The sequence below is a fragment of the Tenrec ecaudatus genome, chromosome 5 (assembly GCF_050624435.1).
Source record: "Tenrec ecaudatus isolate mTenEca1 chromosome 5, mTenEca1.hap1, whole genome shotgun sequence".
In the NCBI taxonomy this organism is placed as follows: domain Eukaryota; kingdom Metazoa; phylum Chordata; class Mammalia; order Afrosoricida; family Tenrecidae; genus Tenrec; species Tenrec ecaudatus.
In genome coordinates this window covers 51,290,187-51,316,325 of record NC_134534.1, presented here as the reverse complement: position 1 = coordinate 51,316,325, position 26,139 = coordinate 51,290,187, and the positions used below count along the sequence as shown (strand labels likewise).

The window sequence follows — 26,139 nt, the reverse complement described above, 5'->3', positions numbered from 1 at the left end:
ATTCTCAAGAAATGAATTGACACAATAGCTAGAACAATGCACTCTAATTTGGCATAGGGCTGGTTAATATTTTATTTTCCTATCTAGACAATTTCCATGAGTCAGAGCCCACTAACTAATGACAAATAAGAACCATGTATTTGATAGTGATGTAAATGAGAACTGCCTCTGCTTTGGAGACAGTGATGCAGTGGGGATGACTGGGAATTCGAGTGAGAGTTTCAGTGTAATGCTTTGCAAACAGTCACTGAAAAAAGCAAAGCTTGTTGCTGACAGAAAGGACTGAGCTTTGAGAATGGGAAAGAAATTCCATGGGGGAATTTTCTGGAATGAATGGTCATAATTGGGGTGATATAATATAGTCCAGTAGTGATAATTGGGGTGATATAATCTAGTCCAGTATATATTTTGTCATATATAGCCCTGTCCGATGTCTCCCTTCACCCACTTTTCTGTTGTCCGTCCCCCAGGGAGGAGGTCACATGTAAATTCTTGTAATCAGTTCCCCCTTTCCAACCCACCCTCCCACTACCCTCCCAGTATCGCTACTCACACCCCTGTTTCTGAAGGGATCATCTGTCCTGGATTTCCTGTGTTTCCAGTTCCTATCTGTACCAGTGTACAGCCTCTGGTCTAGCCAGATCTAAAAGTTAGAATTGAGATCATGATCGTGGTGGGGGGAGTGGGGAGGAAGCATTTAGGAACTAGTGGAAAGTTGTATGTTTCATCGTTGCTACATCGCACCCTGACTGGCTCGTTTCCTCCCCAAGACCCTTCTGTAAGAGGATGTCCATTAGCCTACAAATGGGCTTTGGGTCTCCACTCTGCACTCACCCCCTTATTCACAATGATATGATTTTTTTGTTCTGATGATGACTGATACCTGATCCCTTCAACGCTTCCTGATTTCACAGGCTGGTGTGCTTCTCCCATGTGGGCTTTGTTACTTCTGAGCTAAATGGCCACTTGTTTACCCTCAAGCCTTTAGGACCCCAGAAGCTATGTCTTTTGATAGCCAGACACCATCAGCTTTCTTTACCACATTTGCTTATTCACCTGCTTTGTCTTCAGCGATTGGGTCAGGAAGGTGAGCATCATAGAATGCCAATTTAATAGAAGAAAATATTCTTGCATTGAGGGAGTACTTGAGTGGAGGCCCAATATCCTTCTGCTATCTTAATACTAAACCTATAAATAGATGCAAAAAGATCTATTCACACATCCTCATATATACATATATTTGCATATGTACATGCCTTTATTTAGACCTCTATAAATACCCTTTGCCTCCTAGCTCTTTCCTCTATTTATTTTGGGAATTATTAAACATGAACTTTAAATATATTATAATATCATTTTTTCAAGGAAAGATGGCAACAAATCAATTTAGGAAATTTACAAACAGGAGAGTCAAATTTAAATTTTATAACTTAAAAATATAATAACTAATATTGAGCACAAAGTAAATATACTAATCATCAAATAGGCAGAGCAGACGGGAGTTACTGAATTGGAAAATAAATCACAATCAATTACCCAGATAAAAATTAAGGATGAACATTTGGGGGATATAAAAAATCACAAGGTATGATAAAACATTCTGAGAAATATGTAATAAAAGTACAAGATCTTTTGTCAGAAGAATATTTAAAAAGGTATTGACTAAAAATGTTTCCAACCTTGAATACACAGTAGATATTTATGAATAAGCTAGAAAATTTCATCTGAATGCATGAGAATGAAACTAAAAAACTAGATTGATAAATTACTAAAGGAAGAGTAGATGAAAAAAAGTCTGCTTCCAAGGGTAATATTTAGTGAACTTTTACAACATAATGAATGTTATAAGAAAGAATGATATTCTAAAGAACCAAAAGAAAAATAGAATTTGCCGTCTTAGAATTTTATAACCAGTAAAAGTGCCTTCCAAAATAAAGATACATGCAGGCATACAAAACAAGAAAGGGTTTTTGTTTGTTTGTTTTTTATAACAGAACTTCATGAAAGAAATACCACACCAAAAAAAATTCAAGAAGAAAGAATATTATTTCAATTTAAATAAAAAGAATGCTCAAGGACTAAAGACCAAATAATTTTAGTATATATTGGGATACACATTAATTGGCTTTTTAAAACTATGAAATATATAAAAAGGGAAGTGGTAGATTTTATAGTCTTTCACCTATAAGATGAAATATACAAAATGAAATATATATAAAGTATTAATAATAGCAACAGATGAAGTAAATAGATCTAAAGAGCTTTCAACTTCTTAGGTTTCTTTAACAAGAGATAAGTAAAAATTTAGAGTATATGTAATAATTCAAGAATGCACCTTGCAATCACTAGGATACCTAACAAGAGAATTATGAAGGAATATATAATTATCTAATATCTAATAATCTACATATTAAAACAGTAAAAAGTACCAATTCATTAAACAGTAATAAAGATCAAGACAGGATACAGTGATCCCAAGAATGGAAAGCAAATCGGATGGTGCAATAAGGCACATCTGACAGTGAAATGTTCTCTGTCGTCGAGGAAAAGATAGAACTGCACCATCAATGCTTGGTGACAGTGGTATAGTTATTCATTTTTAAATGGTCTTTATTATCACATAATTTTTACCGTTCAAAACAATAAGATATCTAGCTGATTTTATTATAAATTCAGAGGTTACTAGGGTGAACTAGATGACTTTTTTAAAGGGATGAGATCTAAACCAGATTTGCATGCAGTAGACTTCAGATAAACTGTGTGCTGGATATTTCGTAGACGTATGTGAAGGTGAAAACGGTCAGACAATGTTTGAAGGAACTCTTCCAATGTGTGGTAGAGGTGGGAACAAAATGTGACGTTTGATTCACTTTTTCATACATTTATTGCAAATATACAGGATTAACTTTTTCAATACATTTATTGGGTATAATATGAAGTTTGATTAGTTAACTTTCAAAGAAGTTTACTTGAAAGGAATACAAATTTATTTGATTTTTAGGTTTTACTGAAGAGCATTGTTTCCAATACCTGTAATGGGAAAGTCCTCCTCTTGGACTTCTTGCACAGGTTTGGAATGTGGATAACCACAGACACAGAAAGAGTATGGTCCTACTTAGACTGTCCTCATATCACATTCCTACTTCTAGCTTTTGCTCTCATCTGCCCCAGCATCCATACATAGGTGAAAAACTATAAAATCTGCCACTTCCCTTTCTTTTTCTCTTTGTGCACCACGCTTGAGTTAAAAGAATGCACTTTTAACAAATGTCATTAATGTCTAAATATTAAGATAAATGAAACATGTTCCTATTTGGAGCAGTGATTATTTATTTTCTTTCAAGATACAGAAAAGTTTGAGAATATAGTAGCTACTGTGGTATCACAACTCTAGAAAAATGAAATTTAAAAATATCGCAAGTCATATATTTGAATTTTAACAGTTTTAGACTTTTAGAAGCCCATCAGTGAAATGACCTAGGTTATGTCTCTTATGTAGCAAGGCTTTGTATTTTGCCTGCCTGATTTTCCAGCTCCTTAGAGAAAAGAAAATATATTTTATGGGGTTTATATCAAGACCTTTTCTTGATTTAAAAATAGCAACTCTAATTTTAGTTGTTGAGTTTGTTTAATGTGTAAATGCTTGTAAGATAGAAGCTGTGAAAAATAATACAAGGAGGTAAAAAATATATACCTATAAATATTTTCGGGTTGTCATCAAAGTGCATTTTTATTTAAAGTTATGTTTGAAAACAAACTCAATTTGATGTTTTAATTGAAATGAAATCTTTCTAGATTTATACACTCTTATTTTGGGAAGATAAATAGTAAAGGTCATGTATTTTTAGATGGGTTTTTGTTTTAGTGCTTAAGCAGAGGAATGCATTGCTTAATAATAAATTTAGGTATCCATTTATTTTTCAATAAAATAACATATGAGTATTTAGAAATGAAAGCAACTGTTCATTTTCTGAACTGTCAACTACATCAGTTATCCCTAGTACAACTGGATTGTCTACATAACCTTAATGAATAGTATTTTCTAATTCCATAAACCACAAACAGAAGAAAAGCTTCTATTTGACTTATTCAGGTTATGGTGTGGGATTTTTCTAGAAGTCTTTTCAATTTACATATGGGAGAATCTTGAAAGATCATAGACTTTAGGCAAGGACCTCTCTTAGTTGCATGTATGATGGGATACCCCCCAAATGGAATTTCACTGGGCAGAGCAGAGCTTTCATAGTGCGCATTTTTTCTTTTCCCCCTGCTAGGCTCATAGCAAGAAACTTGCTATGAGTTAGTGTACTCAGTAGCATTGCTTGGGATGCTTCTCTGTGGTCACTAAATTTTTTCATAAAAGCAGTTTTACTTGAACCTCGTTTATTCTGATGGGCAATTTAAGAGAATAGCATGTGGCTGTGAAATTTTGTTCCCTGCTCAAGAAAAACGCCACAGAAACTGATGCCATGTTGAGCACAGCTTTCAGGGAGAGCACCATGGGAAATACTTACGTGTATGCGTGGTTTTCTCACGTCAAAAAAGGTGAAATGTTGATTGAGAGGCCTGCCAATCTAATTATGAAGAGTCAGTTATTGAAATATCTATGGATTATAGATTACGACTTTATTCTGGCATACCTGGGTGGCCATAAGTCAGTCAATGCAATGATGACTGATTTTTTTAAATATTAGTTTAATGCTTACCATCAAACAGTTGGGAACCACATTTGAACCAGGTCGTTACATAAAACTAAACATCACCGGTGCTATAATGCACGCTTACTGACTCATCTCTTCCTTGTGAACCTTCTGTGAGGGGGTGTCCAATTGTCTGCAGATGGGTTTGGGGTCCATGCCTCATCCCTCCCACCCCCTTCACATTGGTATGATTTTGTTCTGGGACTCAGATGCCTGATACCTTATTTCATTGACACCTCATGATTACACAGGCTGGTGTGCTTCTTCCACGTGGACTTTGTTGTTTCTGAGCTAGATGGCTGCTTGTTTACCTTCAAGCCTTTAAGACCTCAGAGGGGATATCTTTTGATAGCCGAGCACCATCAGCTTTCTTCACCACATTTGCGTATGCACCTAATTTGTCTTCAATGATAGCACCAATGAAACACACAACTTTCCTCTAGTTCTTTCATGCTTCCTCCCCACCCACTATCATGACCTTAATTCTACCTTACAGATCTGATTAGACCAGAGCATGCACACTGCTACAGATAAGAGCCTGCAGTACAGGGAATACAGGATAGATAAACCCCTCAGGGCCAACAAGGAGAGTAGAGATACCAGGAAGATAAGGGGAAGGTGGGGGATGAATCGCAAGGATCAACATATAACTCCCTCCCAGGGGAACAAACAGCAGAAAAGTGGGTGAAGTGTGACAGAGGATGATGTAATATATGAAAATAATAATCTATAAATTATGAAGGGCTCATGAGGAAGGGGGGGAAATGAGGAGTTGATAGCAAGGGCTCAAGTGCAAAGAAAATGCTTTGAAAAAGATGACAACATATGTACAAAGGTGCTTGACAAAATGGATGAAAGTATGGATAATGATAAGAGACGTAAGAGGCCCCAATAAAAGTATTTAATAATAATTAGAAACAACAACAAAACTAACCATCACAACCACCTGGGATTTAGCTGTGACTATTTCACTTTTGAGTTTCTCTCTTAATTTTTGGACTTGTATGTAGACGGAATCTCAGAACATGTTTAATTAAGCAGTAAAGTACTTAGCCTTTCTACGTATTTGGAGAGGAAAGGTAGACATCCTCCCATAGCTTATTGTTGTTGTTGGGTGCCATCAATCCGCTCTGACCCATAGCAACTTTGTACACAACAGAAAAACACTGCCTGATCCTGAGCCATCCTCAAAGCGGTCCTATGTTTGATCCAACTGTTGAAGCCACGGTGTCCATCCATGTCCTTGGGGACCTTTCTCATTTGCAATGCCATCTATTTTACCAAGCAGTGTCCTCCTCCAGCGATGCCTCTCTGACAACCTGTTCAAAGTACGTGGGGCCCAGTTTCACCCACCTTGTCTCTTAGGAGCACTCCAGCCAACCTTCAGTCTCCCTTATGTCCATCTTTCACATACATATGAGGCAATTGAAAATACCACAGCATTTTAGCCATATTTGATAGCCTATCCGATTGTAGGTAGTCATATTAACTCGACATTTTGTCTAGGAAGCATCTCCATTCTGCCTATAAGTAGTGTACATCCCTTGCTATCCATGTGCCCTCCAGTTTTTCTTAGACAAACTTGAACATATATTTTTATATGTGGCCTTATATGGCCTAATTAAAAGACATTGGGTAGTTAAGTACTAAATGATTAACTGACACGTGGGATTGCTTAACTACACCCATCAGTGCTTTGGAAGAAAGGCCTGTCGATTTGCTGCCACAAAGTTATAGCTTGGAAATCAGATAGAGTTGTTTCTTAGCCCATGGCTGCATGGGGTGGCCAGGAGTCAGAACTGACTGAATGACAATTAACAACAAATGGTCTAGTTATATTTTAGTGACTTATAGTAAGTCATTCTAATGATAACATTTATGTAATGTGAAGTATTTTTATGATTTATTTATGTTTCACATGTTCGAGGATCCTATGTGAATCTATACACAAGACAGCAATTTGTACACTGCATATTTATTATTATAACTTATTACTAATCAATACATGAGAATAATCAACTAAAGCAGAAGACTGTGTAATACGTTTCAGTATACTATTTTTTTCACGTATCTACTTTTCAACATGTATCTACTGAGACACTGGTTTATGCTACATATTCCTTAAAAATAAAGCAGTGAATACAGTAGAAGCTCTAGTCTTAGGAACTATGTCAAGTGTAATTTGCCTTGGGGATGTGATATTGGTGAGAAAAAGCATGTAACTGGTCATGGAAAGATTGTTTACAGCTTATTCTTTCATGGAATTGGAATCTGACCGGAAGTTCACCTTTTGTAGAAACACTGCAGAGGAGCTGTGGTGGTCCCGGGGGCTCAATGGTGAGCTGCTCCCCGAGAGATCAGCAGTTTGAAACCACCAGCCTATCCCTGGGAGAAAGATGAGGCTTTCTACTAGAGTTGCAGTCTCAGAAACCCAGTTTTACCCCATCTTCCAGGGTTAAATGAGACATCATTGAGTCTCATTTATTCACCAGTGACTTGATAGCAGTAATCACTGACTTGGTAGCAATGAGTTTGGTTTATTTTGTATTTTTTGGATCCTGTGAAGATTTCCAGACTTGAAAAGTCTCTGTTGAGTGGGTTGTGTCATGATGATTTTCAATCGACTCCATTTGAGTAGTTTGATCTGGGTTGGTCGACTCTATAAGATGGTTCTTACCATTAGTATTGCATTTTATACAGAGTGATGGAAATTATGCTAAATTGTCTTTGGTATTTTTACAGCTTAGACCATGGGATACTTTTGGATCCCTGGACCTTTTATCTGAGCTTATACCAGAAACAGAGCCGTCCATCATGCTGACATTGGACGACTGTGAACTCCTCAAAATCCCTGCCAAGGAATACGCAAAGATAAAATCGGTATGGCCCTATGTATGCCGTCTATTTATTAAAAAGGGGCAAACATTAAGGTAAAGGCGTCTAACAATAAGAGTCCCGAGTCATTCACTATTTCTTTAATTTGACCTGACCTGGAGACCACAGCTATGTAGCCAGTGGAAGGGGAGCAAAAAGACTACGTATTTAATATTAAGACTTAACAGACAAAACCAAACAGTTACTTGATCATGAGAAATCCTCAGCCTGCACGGATGCCAATGAAATCTGCTGGTTCCCAGTCATGGTTATCATCCGTATCACACAGACCACAGGAAAGCCTCCTCAGCTCGTGATTGTTGGCAGTCAATCCATCATCGTCACAGGAGAGATTAGGAAGTGGGGAGCATCCACAAGTGGGGTACATATAACATTGCAGGTTACATAGATTTCTAAGTGGAGGTCAGAGTATGATTTTAGGTCACGTGGCAACGTCAGAGTCACCAGGATCCCAGCGTTTAATTTAAAATGAGATAAGTAACATTTTTTCCCAATAAATCATTAAAGATCTATACAAGCTAGTTCCATGGTTCTTTGTATAAGCCTGAGGCTGAAATGCTCCAGAATTTATCTAAACTTACCCACCTTGTGGTTGGTGGTCAGCAAACACTGAGGAGGTAAAATAAAACCTCAAATAGCGTCTCATCTTATCGCAAAATTCAAAATGAGGTTAGGACTCCTGTCATAGTCCATAGTTTCCACAAAGCAAGTAATTGGAATTTAAGTTCTAATGCAGGAATTTAAGTTCTATTTACTGAGAATCACTGACGCTTCTGTCTGCAGTGATTATTTATTTATCACACAGAGCCGTTTATTTTCCCACAAAGAGGTATGTGGTAAAAGATGGATTTTACCATTTGGATATATTTTGAATGCCCTTTTTGGTTTTACATTAGTTTCAAATTAATTAATTTTTCTTATTTACCCAGCAGTTAAGTGTTTGAGAAACAAGTGTTCTAACTTTAGCATGGCTCTGTCATTGTGTTGTCCTGCGGTGGTTTTCTCACTGCAGTGATGTTGGCAGCTACACCCCTGGGTATTTAAAATACCAGTAGGGTCACCACTAGGTGAACAGGTTTTCTGCAGACCTTCCAGACTAAGATAAAAGAAGACGGATCTGTGACGCACTTCTAGACAGTGGCCAGTGAAAAATGTATCAAGAGCTGCAGGACAGAGCCTGATAATACCAGAGATGAGGCCCTCAAGTCAGAAAGCAGGAAAATGGGCCTCCTCAAAGGAGAGTTAACCGTAATGACGTGATAAAGCAAACATTTCAGAGCCTCTATCCGCCGAGGTGGCATCACACAAGATGTAGAAGTGACACTGAACCCATTCCTTCATAACTGGGAAATGTAAAGTATGGATTATGAACCTCAGAAAGTTGGAAGTCATTAAAATGGAAATGGAATGCAGAGAAATCTCTGTCTTCGACAGTGCTATTAAGGCCATTAGGTTCCTAATAATACTGACTTGAGTATCCATGTGCACTGCAGAATGAACGCTGCAGAATCCTGCACCTTCCTGTCTTTCTGAGGTTTTAGCACATTGTCACAGACAGTGTGTCACTCCATCTCATTGAAGGTCTTCCTTTGTTTCCCTGACCCTCTACCTTCTCAAGCATAATGTCCTTCTCCAGGGACTGGTCCCTCCTGATGACGCGTCTAAAGTACATGAGACACACTTTCACCACCACCATTTCGAAGCATAGACTTGTGTAGCTCATCATCTACACTTCTAAGACCAATGGTTTGTTCTGATCGCACACAATATATTCAAACTCTTCACCAGCACCGTAACTCAAAGATGTTCAAATTTGGTCTGCCTTATTCATGGTCCAGCTTTCCCAGTCTCATGAGGGCATTGAAAAGACCACTACTTGGATCAGGCATACCTTAGCCTTCTATGACATATTTGATTTTCAATATTTAAAAGAGGTGTTTTATAGCAGACTTACAATATGTCCTTTATTTTCCTAACTGCTGCCTCCATGGGCTTTGATTTTGGATCCGAGTAAAATAAATTCCTGACAACTTGGATCTTTTCCCCGTTGACAAGTGAGAGAATCAGCGTGTGGGGTGCTAGGATGCCCCTGTGGTCGGCCATAGTAGTTCTCCAGTGTGCACTGTGGGAGATGCATTCTGCTGTGGGGAAACATTACTACGGAGGGATTATTGTCTCAATACTACGACAGGTGTGCTCAAAGCTAAGACCCAGGTGAGTACACGATCCCAGCTGCATGTCTGCACCGTTAAAAGAAACTGGTACTGTATTCGCCTTTAGTCAGTCTTTGCATTTCTCTAACCTAGAAATGTAAACAGGTACAGTTTAAAGGGTATGGATTTATACCTTTTCTAATTCTTTTCTCTGAATGGAAAATTGGATATTGGTGAAAATCCTATGATTGAATGGTCCCAATAGCCTTCTGCGTCAGCTCTTCTGAGCCCATCCAAACCCCAATGTTGACATCCGGCCACAGCTGATGCTCCAGATGCGGGAGATGGCTCAGCATCCAGTGACTGACATCTGTCTCTGATAGAAAAGGGGTTCTTTTGAGGACACTTTTTCAGGTTTCATTTTCAGTCCAAATCCCTGTTGTTTATTTTCTTTGATTTTCAAAATGTCTGCACAGGATTGTTAAAAATATATTTTGTATGTTTTATTTAAAATTTCAGTCCTACTTATTTGATATTCCAAATACCACATTAGGGTTTAGTTTTGGCAATGACAGGATGATTAAAAGATGTTAAATATTTATAGAAATCTAAAAATATTATGACAGATGGAACAATCTGAGATGAAGTTAAAACTTCTCTATGTACTGTCATAGTATATGTCAACATATTGAATTTAAATTATTTTTTGTTATTAATTTATTTGCCATCTTTTCTTTCTTTCCTATTCAATTACCTAATATTTTAATTTGATAATGATTTTATTTTTCAGGAAAAGTTAAAAGCTGATAATATGAGAAAGGAACAACTGATTCGTAAGTGTCCATACTATACGGAGTGGCCAACTTTGTCCATATATGAGTTAATTTCCCAAATTAAATGGAGAAAATTTCCTCCAGGTCATGGTAAGTTTAATGCAATCTTGTATAATTCTACCTCACATAATTTGTTATTGTCAACATTCTTCTACCCATAGATTTTTACTTTGTTTACTACATGTTTACCTGATTTATGTTTTATGTGGTTCTTTGTTTTAGATAAAGGTTATCTAAATAATTATGCTCTCCACCACCAAAGGTAATGTACAACACAATAAAAAGTTGACTGTCATTGAGGAGCTTCTGGCTCATAGCGAACCTATGGGACATGGAGAACTTCTCTGTGGGTTTCTGAGTCTGCCACTCTTGGGGGGAGCAGAACGCCTCATCCTTCTCCCACGGAGCAGTGGGGAGCTCAAACTGTTAATTTGTGGGTAAAGCCCAAGAGCTTCATCCAGAGATAACCAGTATCTGCATTTTCATGATTATAAACTTCTTTAAATAATATTTCCCGACATTGTCTTTGACAACTTTATAAAATGCCATTATTTGAATAATTCCCCATATTTTCTCAATGGGATTGCTGCCAGATACCCTATTGTGAACATGATGAACATCTGCTTGTATCGCTGTTGAAATGCAACTGGAGGATCACAGGGTATATAAATGTTCCCTTTCTAAGACTTTATCTGATCGATGAAGTTTTTGATTTTCTTAAAACCTTTTCATAATAAGCTCCCATGGTCACCCTGTCATTGAGAAAATCTATCAAGATTTCTACTTTGGGATCCCCAATAGTAGCGCCTTTATAATCATCTGCACTGACCCTCTGTTCTTAATTTGTCTCAGTAGATTCCCTCAGAATCCACTGTTTTCGAGGGACATGGATCTCTGGGCAATATTGGTTAAGATAAGACTCTTCTGGTAACAATTTATCCCATAAAAATCTTCATTATCTTCTATATTGCTTAAAAGACTGAAAAATCGGCTCCTCGAGCTAGGGGATCTTTGCACAGCAGCATTGGTATGCACTGAGCTGAACGCTTGCTCTATCCTGGATGTTAGTTTAATCAAAAATATCACACAAGGTGATATTTCAACCTCAAAAAGTTTCAAATCAATGGCACTTCTGCTTTCTTCTTTCACCAGTTTATAGACTTCAACCACACTGTCTTCACCCATGGAGATTGGGGGCCTTTCCTCTCTTGATTCATCTTCCAAGGTCTTCTCAGTCTTCCTCAAAACGCTTAGTCCATAGAGCATGGTTATCTCTGGGGCAGCTTGCCCATGAACTTGATGCAAGGTTTGAGTGATTCAGAAAGATATCCTCTTGAGTTTCGTTAAAATTTGATATTAGTCTTGATTTTAAAATTGTTCTTTTTGCTTTTTTATATTCCATTTTCAAAGGCACCCTTATGATAATAAGACAAGTATATTACTCAAATTATTTGTAGCCATCCACTGATTTCAGAGATTTTTACAAACACATTTTGTGTGGAATAAACCTGAGCATGTATAAACTAGAAACTTAGTAGTGATTTTTTTATCATCCTCAAATATCAATTTATTCTATCTTACCTAGCACTTAGACAAGAGAGAAAAGAAATTTTCTCTGATAAGTGCATTCATATATCTTATCTAATTTATTTATAAATGCTTGATATTCATTAATATGATTACTATTATAGATAATATCAGGTATATAGAACTGTCATTAACTTTCATTTTTAATCTTGAAAACATTTCTAATTAAAATGTCTAAGCCACATATGACCCATGAAGTATTGCTTTACTGCAGCTCATAGATTTTTATATGCAATATTATCACTACACTATAGTTTTATTTCAAAGTTTACATTATAATTTTTCCTTTAAATCATCTATTTTCAAGAAGTGTGCTTTAATTCCAAAATTTACAGGGGCATTAAAAATGTGCTTTTAATTTTAAGTTACTTATATCATGATCATTAGAAATCATGATGTGGTTAAAACATATATTTAAAGACTTACTAATTCTTTGGCCTAGTGCATGATCACAGTATACGGTCATTTTAAAAGTATACCATTTATGTTTGAGATAAGTTGGATATATTTTTAACTAGAGAATCCTTTATATGTACATTCATTATTATAAGACTAATGATCTTTATATTAAATTTTCTAGAGTGCTCTCTTTGTTTGTTTGTTTTTTAATTTCCTGCCCAGTAAGTAACTGAGAAATCTGCAAGTTCTCTTTTGGAAAATATCTTTAAAGATAATGGTTGGATTTACTAAACTATCTATTGTATCGGACCGTTTGCAATAATATTGAAAATGTGAAAAAGAGCATGATCATTTCACTTCTCCCGCAAACATATAAATGTATGATACTTATACTTACAGAGTTTTGAAAACCACTTATCCTCCATAACAAAGAATAACAATTGGACGAGATGATCTTTAAATCCCCTTTCAGCACTGCCGTACTGTGGGTCTCATAAATAAACATATCTAGGTATAGAGTACGTTCTGTCAAACTAATCTAATTCTCTTTTATGTTAGTGACAAAGTTGATATAGCAAGGAGAAGCTTTAGATATAATACTTCTTGACTTTACTATAAATCTTTTTGAAATTTTATGAGAAAAATCTAGAATGTATGGTTCCAAGTGTCCTTTTATTATCTGGATTTAAAGTAGTAAGATAAATAAAGCACAATTACTTGTGTCTTTTTATTAGGTAACAGATATATTTTGAATGAAGCTTCAGAGAGATATAGTTAATTATCAAAATAATTGAGTGAGGTTATAATTCATGTTTGACACTGTATAAAATAAATAAAACTTGTTTCTGGCTCTATTTTCTTTGTTACCATCTAAATTCCTGGACATTTTGCTTCATATGCCAATGGAAACTGACTGTAATAAGTGTGCGCAGTACCGTGGGCCTGCCTTCTCTGTATCACCCATCAAAGTCCTCCTGTGCTCTCCTCTGTCCCGTTGGGGTTGACTGGACACTGACACTTTGCTGATTGTTGAGCTCCTTAATCAACCTGTTTTCATGTAAATAAGAAAATGTTGGTAAATTAATTTGGCATCAATGAAATATTTATGTATATTTTACTTGCTTATATTGGTCTACATCATCCTTTTCTTGATAAGCATTGGTATATTAAATATGTTTAGAAAAACTATGAAAATCTTGTAGTATTCAGTTTAATAATGGAAGATAAGCTATGGAAATGTAATGGTAACAATAATGAGGAGGAGACGAATAAGAAGCAAGCTGTGGAGTTAGATGACAGCATGTCAACTTGAAGATGTATGAAAGTTGTAGGGTTGGCATCAAAACTGTAAATCTGGTCACAGCGTGTTGATCCCTGAAGGTGATCTTTCTGCTGCCCAGTCACTGTTCTGTGTCACTGGGTTGTGACTACTGAGTCTGAAGAGGGATTTATGGAATCACATTGACTTAAGGTCTTGAATTGGCCTGGACGGGGATCCCTTCTCAATATACATATTAGTATCTTCTTGATATAAAGCTCTTTCTCATATATATGCATATCACTGGATGTGTTTCTCTAGGCCAGCAGTTCTCAACTTGTGAGTCGCGACCCTTTTGGGGGTCGAACGACCCTTTCACTGGCTGTCGCCTGATTCATAACAGTAGCACAATTACAGTGATGAAGTAGCAACAAAAATAACTTTATGGTTGGGGGTCACCACAACATGAGGAACTATATTAAAGGGTCACGGCATTAGGAAGGTTGAGAACCACGGCTCTAGATAACCCAACCTAACAGAAGAAGAGTGAAGAAGATATTCAGTGATCCCGAAACAAGGGTAGAGTGTGATAGTTACAATTACTTTGAAGCTCAGTTTAAGAGAAGTTTGAAGTCCAGACCTACAATGCTAGTGTCTTCTAGCTCAATTAAATCTGCAGAAATAAAAACCCATGGACCCAACGGAAATTTGAGCATTCCAGAATCAATTTTATGCATAAAGAAGCACCTGAAATCAAGGTTGTACATACGTCATTTTCTTGCAGTGTGTATTGGCCTTTCCTTAACTTTTTATATTTTTATCAGATGGAGTCCTGGATTACTGATTGTAGACTGTCCTTGTTTACTCCAAGCTATTGATTATGGGCTTCCCCTGTTTACTATAATCATTTTGTGTCACATATTTCTATGTAAGCACCAGTTTAATTGTATCACATGCATTTTTGTATTTGATATTTTAAATTATTTTTCATTCAAAATATGTTCCAATTTCCCTTGAGATATTAATTTTGACCCAAAATCATTTTTAATACATATTATTCTCCCCAAATGTTTTCTGTTATCTTTCTGCTATGATTTCTAATTTAATTTCATTTTAGTCAAATAACAAACTTTGTATTTTTGAATAGTTAAAGTTTGTTGAAAATTATTTTATGATGCACACATTGATTGATAAGTTCTATTGGACTTCAAAAGAGTGTGTATTTAACTTTTGTGTATTTTGGTTCCGTTGAATTCAACTCATAAAAACTTTGTGAATAAGACAGTGACACATTCTCCAGTGCTGCATCATCTTCCACATAATTATTTTTGTGTCAGTTGCTTTAATATTGCATTGATTTGTTTGACTGAGACTTTACCTTATGTTTCTTGATGACGTCTTGTCATCAAGCTAATGTTTTGCTACCTACATGCCTAAGGATCTTTTGGTTGTATTTCTTTCAAAATCAATTTGCTCAATCTTCTGTCAGTTCACAATTTATTCAATACTCTTAACCAATAATAAACCAAACAAATCCCTTGCCTATGAATTGATTTCAAATCAGTGAAATTGTAAGACAGAGTGGAATTTTCCCAAAGAATTTCCAAAGCTGTAAACATCGTGGAGGTAGGCTGCCATGTTTTTTTCACTCAGGCTTGCTGGTGGATTCAAACAGCCCATCTTTGGGTTAGCAGCTCAGAGTTTGAGCTACTGCACCATCAGGACTCTGTTTTCACCCATATCGTTAATTATTTTGTCTTTATTTTTCAGATCGTTCCACACTTAAGTATTTGTGTTACAACACACCACACCAATGACAGTCTGGTCGTTGTTTATTTGTTTCATACATCTTGCCAATGGTACATTATCATATGTTCACTTGCAGATATTCAGTGTTATGATTGGCTATGCAAAAGACTGCCATATTGAAGGTTATTGTAAGAATAGTGAAAACTTAAGAAAAAGAAGTATTTTAACATCAGAACCCATTTAGGGTGGGAAGGACTTCAATCATAACTGAGCACTGCCTCTGTCATTTCATTTCTTGACTGTTGCTTCCATGCATCAATCCAAGGATGATGACATCATTCACAGCTTCAATTTACTTAACATTTATCATCAGGATACGTATTGGTATAATTGTGAGGATTTTACTTGCTTTATTTAAGGTAAAATCCATAGTGAGGGCTGTCTGTAGTTTTTTTTACCTCTATCAGTAAATGCTTCAAATACTCTGTATTTTCAGCAAAGTTGTATCATCTGCATATCACATTATTAACATATCTTCTCCCAATCCTGATGCCAAATTCTTTGATTATCCGGTTTCTTATATTATTTGTTCAGTGTACATGTTGAATAAGTAAGGCAGAAGGATACAGTCCTCCTCCATGTTTCTAATTGTGCCCACGTAGGGCTCTCTTGTCGGTTCCAATGACATCATTTAGAAACAAGTTCCGGAGAAGCACAATTACATGCTCTGGTATTTCCATTCTTCCTAATGTTAGCTGCAATTTCTTATGATCCAGTGTCAAATACCATTAGAAAGTTGATAGAACATAGGTAAATATCTTTCTAGTATTCTTCCTTGAGGTAAAATCTATCTAATATCAGCAATGACATCTGCCTCCCATCTCCTTTTCTGTATCTGACTTCAACTGTAGCCATTTTGAATCATATTAAGCAAAAATTTGGTAGCATCTAATAAAAGTAATATTGCTTCATAATCTCCACATTGTTTTGTTTGATCTTTCTTTTGAATGGTCATACATATGCACAGAGTTGTTTATCCTGTAAATGTCAATTAGATATACTCAGTTGGTGGTGATGTTTAGTTCTTTACCATTCTTCCTGATTTCATGTCAACTGTTTATGCTTCTCAAAGGAGGATTGTCAAACTAGACTTGAAGATTTGTAGAGGTTTACTTTATTTCCATCAAGTTTTGTTTCAAATATTTTGAAATTCTTTTATTGTAAGTATATATATAAAGATCAATATGTATTTTTGGTGAGATGACTTGTTTTTCATTATGTAATATACTTTTTTTTAATATCTTGTGCTCTTTACAATGAAAACAATTGTAACCCATATTGATACAGTCATTTCAACTTTCTTTTCATGAGAGCATTATGCTGTGTGTATATTTATTGTATCTATGTATGTATCTATTTATCTGTCTAACCTATGTACACACACACACTAGAAAGGGAGTTCTTGTAGCAGTTTAAAGTCGGATCATTTATTTTTTTTCGTCCACTCTGACACTCTCTTTTAATTGGTGTGCTTAAATCATTTGTCTTTATTGTAATTATTGATGTGTTTGGGTTTATTTCTAACTTTGATTTTGAGGCTTCTCTATATTCCTTTTATTTTAAATTTTTCAATGTCCCTCCCTGCCTTACTGAGGTTGTTTGAATATTTTTCAGAATTCCATTTTAACTTATTTATAATTTTAGTAATTGAGTTTATTTCTTCATATAATTTATTTAACAGTTACTCTAAGGAATTACAAGTTTGTGTTGAATATGAAAATATTACCACTCTATGATGCTCTTTATGTTTGCCTCATTATATGTGTCTTGTGTGTCTGCATGCATTGAGACCCTTGTCAGGTAGTGTTACCGTTTTTTATTCCAGTGATCATACACGTAAAGAATTCACTAGGAAAGAGAATTGCCTAATAAATTTACCCATATATTTACAATTTCTGCTGCTCTACTTTCAGACTTTAGGCTTGGAGTAGTATGTTCTGATATATTTCTTAAAGAGCACGTCTTAAGACAATCAATTCTGTGTTTTCCTTCAGCTGAGACTGTTTTTACTTACATTAATTTCTGAAGAATATTATCACTGGTTATATCATCTGAGGGGGCAGTTTTCCCCCAAGCTCCAAAACCAGGCACTTTAAACATATTGGGCCTTTTTTCTAATTTTGTTTTGTTCTTATTGGTTTCTATTGAGAAATCATAATCTTTTGGATCATCATTCCCTTAAAATAATGCATTGTTTTACTCTGACAGCCTTCCAAATATTTTTCTTCATGTTTTGTATAATTATTTGGGTGTGGATTTAGTTGAACATATTGTTTTAGAATTGACCTAGCTTCTTAAGATTGTATGCTTATATTGTGCACCAATGTTTTAAGTTTTCAGCCATATTTTCTCAAATAAAATGTCAGCATTGTACGTTCTCCTCTCCTTTGGTGACATCAATGGTGTGTTAGGTTTTTGTTACTCTTTGACAGTTCCCTGAAACCTTCTCCATTTCTCACTTTACATTTCACTGTGCACATAGGATAAATTCTATTGATATTTTGTCTAGATCACAGGATCTTTCCTCTGTAATATTCACTCTAATTTAGAGCACATTCTGTCAGGTTTCATTTTTAATTTAAGAATTTATGATTTGCAGTTCTAAATTTCCACTTGGTTCATCTTTATATTTTCTAATTATTTCTCCCCTTGTCTGTCATTTTTTTGTATTTGAAGAGTACTTGATGTTACATGTTGGCACATTCTCTAAAAAGTTGCATTGAAATCTCTCGCTGATAACACTGATCTCCATTATCCCAACACTGTCCTCAGTGAAGTCTTTCTTGGGTTAATTGGAAATTTTCTTGTTCTCTGCAGATCACATAACTTTGAATTATGTCCATGCTAAGCATCTTCTTTGGTAAGAACTTTATAGCTTATAATCCACATACTATATGATTCACACATTTAAAGTAGAAGGTCCAATGGCATTTAGTATAAATACATAGTTGTTCAAATATCTTACAGATAATTTTAGAACAATCTGTCCTCCAAAAGAAACCACATACTCAGTAGCAGTGAACTTCCCAAACTCCTTAACCTGTGTGTCTTAGGTTTAAGAACCCATCAAACAGCTTTCTGTCTGAATGTGCCTGTTTTGAATAATTCAATAAGTGGAATCATATAGTATGCAGTCTTTCATGACAGTTTTTTCATGATATTTATGTTGTTAAGGTTTATCCATATTGTAAAATGTTGCAAAACTTTGTGATCTTTTACACTTTGCATTTTATATTTTTGTATGTGATCTAGGTAGACATTGAACTTCACTTGGTATTTGATTATCCAGTTGTCCCAATACCATTTTTTTGAAAAGATTTCTTTCCTCTTTAATTGCATTGATAGTTTTATGGTGTGTTAGTCTAGGTAGACTAGAGAACCAAATCCAGGAGAATCATGTGTGTAAGAAAGGGTGTTATATACAAGAGCAAATGAATATTGATAAAACCTCCCAGCCCAGTCCAGATCAACTCCATAAATCCTATATTAGCCCATAACACCAATGTATACATTCCTTTTCAAACTCACGGAACACAGGCAATGACACTAAATCCAAGATCACAGGCCAGTGGGATTCAGTGGTGGTAGAGACATCTCAGCACTGAGAGGAGTCTCCAGGTGGCTCCTTCAGCTCCAGGACTCAAGCGTAACTCCATGTGTCTTGTCATCAAGCATGTCCTGCAGATGGGGAGTGAGTTTGTGCCCCAACTACACTGAGCTATTTATCTCCTTAGCACCTCCAAATGAGGTCATCAAGCTGATTGACAAGCTAAACTCCACCCTTCAACTTTTAAGTCTCAAATTGACAGCAGATTATGTAACTACCACATGTGGGTTGTGTATTATAGTCAGTTTTCATTGCTGTGAAATGGGGTCTTGTGAAGAGAACTTTTACTGACACTTTAGCAAGCAGAGTCTAGCAAGGGTCCTCCAAAATGACTGCATGCTGTAATGGTTTCCTATCTCCTCTTAGGAATGTTTGCCTTGTAGGTAACATGCCACATTTGGTTAAGCAAGAGATAAAAATGACCATAGATAATCAATTAGGCAAATGGAAATTTCAGGAATTAAATTTTTTATGGCTACCTCTTACATGTTCTGTACACATTTTAGTGGGATTATTTATTTCAATTCTAGGTTCAGTTTTGCTCTGTAGCGACTTCATCCTTCAATAAGTTTCTCTATATCCTGGCAAAAATAGCTTTGAGAGGCATTATCTTCAGACCCTGGTGAAAGTCTCCTTTCCAGATTATTTTCTTTTAAAAACTGTCATGACTCACTGGCTGGCCTTGAGTCAGTGAATCCTAAAATACTAAATTCTAGCTATGAGATGGAATATATTTTTCTAGAACGGAATTACAACTGTGCCACTGGGAAATACCAAAAAAGAATGCCCATGTCTCTGGTGTGTCTTTCTCTAGTAGAGAGAGACCAAAAAGAAGCCTGAGAGCCGAATGGTTCAACGCTCAGCTGCTAAGTGAAAACTCACGGTCTGAACCTACCAGGTGGCATCATGGGAGAAAGTAGTCTGCTTTGAGATAGATTATGGCCTTGGAGAGCACAGGGACAATTCTGTATGTCCTATAAGGTCACCAAGAGTCAGAGTCAATTAGATAGCAATGTGTTACTTCATTTAGAAAGATAGTGTTCTAATTTTCAGGTACCTTCTATTTGGTTCTGGCTCACAGAAATCTTATGTATAACAGAATAAAACCCATCCCAGTCCGGTGCCATCCTCACATTTCCTTCTTTGTGTAAGCCCATTGTTGCAGCTACTATACCACTATCTTATTAAGGATAATTTTGTGACAAAGAATACAATTGAGTGTTCTGGAGTTCCCATTCTTTGAAATGCTACCCGTGGCTTGTTATGATCCGTAAATTTGAATGCCTTCACAAAGTCTAGAAACATCTTTCTAGTATTCTCTGATTTCGCCCAGTCCCGCCGACATTAGCAGTGATGTCTCTTGTTCCACGTCCTCTCTGAATCTGGTTTGCATTTCTGACAGCACTTTGTTTATGTCCTGCTACAACTGTTGTTGTGTTTTTTAAATGATGTACAGTCACCATAATTGTATTTCATGTGTTATTAATCATACTTCTGAATAATGTTAACATGCTATTGGTTCACCTTCTTATTGAATGGACCATGATAACCAACTCTTCCAGCTGGTTAGCCAGATAGCTGTCTTCCAAATTTCTTGGCCTAGAAAAATGAGTGCTTCCAGCCTTGCATTTTTTCTTTAGGCATTTCAGTTGGGATTCCAACAATTTCTAGAGCTTCTTCTTCCTTTAATACCGTAGGTTCTTGATAATATGGTACCACCTGAAATGGTTGAGTATCACCCAATTCTTTTTGTGACTCCAGATGTCCTTTCATCTTTTTCATCTGCTCTTGGTGTTTCCTGCCTTGTGCAATATTTTGCCTGTAAACTCTTTAGTATTCCAACCCAAGGCCTAGATTTTGTCTTCAGTGCTTTTTGCTAGGGAAATGCTGACAGTGTTCTTCATTTTTGGTTTTGTAACTCCAGGTAGTTCGGAATTTGTTATAAAACTTTGCCTTCTCAGACCAAGGCCCCCCGGAGGCATAGTGGGTTATGCTCATCACAAGATCAAAAGTTGAAACCATTTACCCATCCACTGCAAAATGATGAGGCTGTCTACTTTCATAGACATTTACTGTCTTAGAAATCGAGTCAGAATTGACTCAAAGACAATGAGTTTTGTTATTGGGTTGTCACCTTTTGAAATCTCTTAGCTTGTTTACTTCATTGTTTCATCCACTCACTTTAACTACTTTAAGTCCAAGTTTCAGAGTCAAGAGAGAGAAGACAACACAAACACAGGCAGGACTCAGAAATATTTCAGAACACTGCAATAAAGCAAACATCACAATGAAAAGGAATCTCACATTTCTTTTGTTTACTTTGTGCATGTGAAAGTTGCATTTACCCTGTACTGTAGTCTACTATTTGTGCAATAGAATTGACAGAAAGTTTTAAATACTGTGATAATTACCAAAATGTGACACAGAAACATAAAGTGAGCCCATGCTGTTGGGAAAATCGCCAATAAAAGTTGCTGGACACAGAGATGTCACACCCATCAATTTGTAGAATCTGCAAAGGGCAGCAAAGTGAACAAAGTCATACAATGAGGTATGACCACTCATGTTTCTTCCAAGTGGAGGTGGTGCATTACACAGCTCCCATTGATTACACAGTTGTTGTTGTTATGTGCCATAGAGTGTGTTCTGCCTCAAAGTGATGCTTTGCACAACGTTAGAAACCATGCCCAGCCCTGCGCCGTCCTCACGATTGTTCCTGTGCCCGAGTCCATTGTTGCAGCCACTGTGTCAGTCTATCTCATCAAGGGCCTTCCTCGTTTTCACCTTGACTGTCTCATCGCTGTACCAAACATGATGTCCTTCTCTGGGTCTGGACTCTCTTGACAACATGTCCAAAATAAGTGAGACAACCTCTCTCCATCCTTGCCACTAAAGAATACTGTAGCCATACTATTTCCAACATGTACTTGTTTGGCCTTTTGGCAGTCCATGGTATTGGGGAAAATTAAAGATCTATTTGCTTCTGACCCCAGATATTCTTTGTCTTTTCAAAAATTATATTTCTTTTAAAATCTGATTTACATCTACTTCTGTGTCCCATTGTCACTTCTGCTATAACCCCTGTCATTTCCCTGTACTTAAGAAGTCTTGGGGATGCAATTATTAAGTACTCCATTGTGAACTGAGAGTTTGGCATGTCAAACGCACCCAGCAGCTCTACAGAAGAAAGGCCTGGTAATCAGTCCACATACAGACTTCAGCAGAGAAGACCCCGCGGGCAGTTCTGTGTTATGCAGTCACTGTGAGTTCGAATCGATTTGACCAAGAGTACTATCTGTTACCAGTTTGGGTTCTAAGTTTCAGATTGTTCTCCAAGTTCCTAAAAGACATCTACCTTTCTAGTGATACAGCTGTGTATATTTATATTTACAGCTGCCTTCATATGACTGAACATGAGCAATATAACCCTTTGCTTGAAATTTCTGGAATCTACACAATTACTTTTGTTCAAAGTTGGTGGAATAACAGTGTTTTAGAATGCCCCATAACTCTCACAAAGAACACATTTCTATCTCTATATCTTTCTATTTTTTGGTCATTTATAGATGTCTCCTGAAATGAACACAGCTAGAAGACTTCCTTCATTTTTCAAAGAATGTTGATTTTTGTGTCTTGTGAAGGTTTTAGCCATATTTGTGATTAGAAATATTACTCTACTTGTATCCAGTGCTACCCCACTCCAAGGCTGTGCGCCTGCACTGTACGCACATCTCACTACACGGTGTGCGCTCCGTGCTCAAAGCCTTCTCTAGGCTCTAGGGAAAACAGCCAGACATGTAGTCACATCATTTGAGACAGCATTTCTTTCTTTTTTTCTGGGTATTGCCACTCCTGATTTTACACCAGTGGAATTGCTCTATATTTTTGTTCTAAGCAAACTTGTATTTGAGGCTTCACAATATATTAATTTATAACAAAAGTAAGGAATCATTCAACTCCTCATTCAACATAAAATATATCTAGTTGCTTACAAAGGAAGAAAAAGAATACTCGGGGGTCTCTCGTTCTGTGCTGACACCCCTATTTCACATGGCAGTTTCTTGGATCTCTACCTGAAAATGAGAGAGACAGGAGTAATTCATTTTCCTTGGTTTCATACACTGGTTTTCAAACTTTAACAGTAATCGTATTGTATGTGTGCTTTTATTAAATCTAGCACCTTAGAAAACGTAGGAGCCTCAGATAATAATGTCCATACGAGTTCTTTGCTGAAATAAGAAACATCTTAGGTCAGTAGAGGGCAGCCATGTCAAAGACCTGTCTTTCTCTTTGGGTCTCGTTCTATTCCCAGGAGTTGTCAGAGGTTACTGGAAGATAGTTAGATCTATGGGATTGAAATTAGCTTAAAATGTCAACATGTTTGTAACTCTAAACTTAAATGATATAGGTGCTCTGCTTAAACATTCCACATTGCATACTTTTGTATTTTTGAATGATATTCATTATGCAAATTTATACAATTGTGAACTTAATGCCATTCTCTGATATTTATTTTAACATTACACCATTCATCACACAGAAAGGTTTACAAAGATTTGTTTTAAATACCATGAGGCCCAAGCTCTCATTTTAGAAAATGTAAAGTGATACAGAGTCAGAGAGGGTTAACTTCTTCCTTGCACATACTATATCATCATTAAACCTCTATGTTTGTGTGACAAATATTATTTAAGAAGATATTGTTGAAATTTATCTGGGGACCATATTTTTTTATAGAATGTAAAACATCAACACATTTGTATTGCTATCAAGGAATTTATTATATGTGCCTGAATAACAGATTGATAATGAAGCATTTTACACAGAATAATTTTATGTACTTAAGTTATTTGCAATAAATATTTGAGTCCTTATTTATACTATTTCTAAAATATTTAAGAATGGAAGAGAGTAATATATGATATAGTACCAGATCAGATCCATCTATCTTAAAGGGACTATTAATAGTATGTAGTGAGCTAACTTTCTCAACTGCCTGTTCAGTGCCCTACACAACCAGGGTTATCTCTGAGAAGAAATGACATCTCTGTTCATTTCAGGGAGAGCGGGGTGTGTTCTTTATGTGTTCTTTAGGGAGCTCTGGTGGTGTAGTGGTTATGCTTTGGACTCTCTGCCATAAATTCAGCAGTTTGAAACCATCAGGAAGCTCTGTGGAAGTCAAGGCTTTCTGTCCCTGAAGGGTTACAGTCTCTAAAACTCACAGAAGCCATTCTACCCTGCACTATCAGCTATCTGCAGGGAATTGATGGGAATAGGAAGGCAGTGCGGCCAGTTTGGTTTGGTTGCATGGAGGTCATGAGTTGGGATACATTACAAGGTCAGAAGCTCAAAACCACCAGCCATTCAGTGGAAGAAAGATGAGACTTTTGACTCTCATAAAGAATTATAGTGTCAGAAACCTGCAGGGGAAGGTCTATGGCATGTATAGGGTTGCTATGAGCCAGCGTCAACTCATGGGCAGTGGGTTTCATTTTTGGGTTTTTTCTTAATAGATTGAAAAACGCCAAAACCAAAAAACAACCAATAAACAAACAAAAAAAAATCCACACTTAACTTTGTAAAGCTCAGACAACACCTTTTATTTAAATCATTTTATTCGGGGCTCATACAACCCATATCAAAATCCGTACATACATCAATTGTGTAAAGCACATTGTACATTAATTGCCCTCACCATTCTCAAAACATTTGCTCTCCACTTAAGCCCCTGACATCAGCTCATTTACCTCCTCCCTCCCTGTTCCTCCTTCCTCATGAACCCTTGATAATTTATGTTATTATTTTGTCATATCTTGCACTGTCTGATGTCTCCCTTCACCCACTTTTCTGTTGTATGTTCCCCAGGGAGGGCGTTATATGTAGATCCTTGTAATTGGTTCCCCCTTTCCACCCCAACCTCCCACCACCCTCCCAGTATCACCACTCTCACCATTGGTCCTGAAGGGATAATCTGTCCCTGATTCCCTGTGTTTCCAGTTTCTATCTGTACCAGGGTACACCCTCTGGTCTAGCCAGATTTGTAAGTTAGAATTGGGATCATGGTAGTGGGTGGGGAGGAAGGATTTAGAAACTAGAGGAAAATTGTATGTTTCATCGTTGCTGTACTGCACCCTGACTGGCTCATCTCCTCCCCACGACCCTTCCATGTGGGGATGTCCAGTAGCCTACAGATGGGCTTTGGGTATCCTCCTCTCTTTCCCCCTCATTTACAATGATATGGCTTTTTGTTCTGATTGTGCCTGATACCCGATTCCTTCAACACCTCATGATCGCACAGGCTGGTATGTTTCTTCCATGTGGGCTTTGTTGCTTCTGAGCTAGATGGCCACTTGTTTACCTTCAATCCTTTAAGACCGCAGATGCTATATCTTTTGATAGCTGGGCACCATCAGCTTTCTTTGCCACATTTGCTTATGCACCCATTTATCTTCAGTGATCATATCAGGGAGATGAGCAAACAATGATATGATTTTTGGTCTTTGATACCTGAAAACTGATCCCTTTGGCACCTTGTGAGCGCTCATGTTAGTGTGCTTCCTTGTGGGCTTTGTTGCTTCTGAGGTAGATGGCCGCTGTTTACCTTCAAGCCTTTAAGACCCCAAACATTATATCTTTTGATAGCCAGGCAGCATCAGTTTTCTTCACCACATTTGTTTATGCACCTGCTTTGTCTTCAGTGATTGTGTCAGGAAGGTGAGTATCATGGAATTCCAGTTTAATAGAACCAAGTATTCTTCCATGAGGGAGTACTTGAGTGGAGGCCCAATGTCCATCTGCTACCTTAATACTAAACCTTAAATATATGCACATAGATCTATTTCCACATCCTCATATATATTTATATTTGTTCATGCCTGTAATAGACCTCTGTAAATGC

At 36.7% G+C, this 26,139-nt stretch overlaps 1 protein-coding gene across 1 annotated transcript in view; it reads left to right on the top strand.

Moving 5' to 3' along the window:
- CNBD1 (cyclic nucleotide binding domain containing 1) overlaps positions 1-26,139 on the top strand; it is a 308,432-nt gene that overhangs the window by 259,686 nt on the left and 22,607 nt on the right. Inside the window, exons 8-9 of the mRNA XM_075550829.1 lie at positions 7,443-7,580; positions 10,539-10,671. Of these exons, the coding sequence (XP_075406944.1) occupies positions 7,443-7,580; positions 10,539-10,671 (271 nt within the window). The remainder of the gene's footprint in view (positions 1-7,442; positions 7,581-10,538; positions 10,672-26,139) is intronic.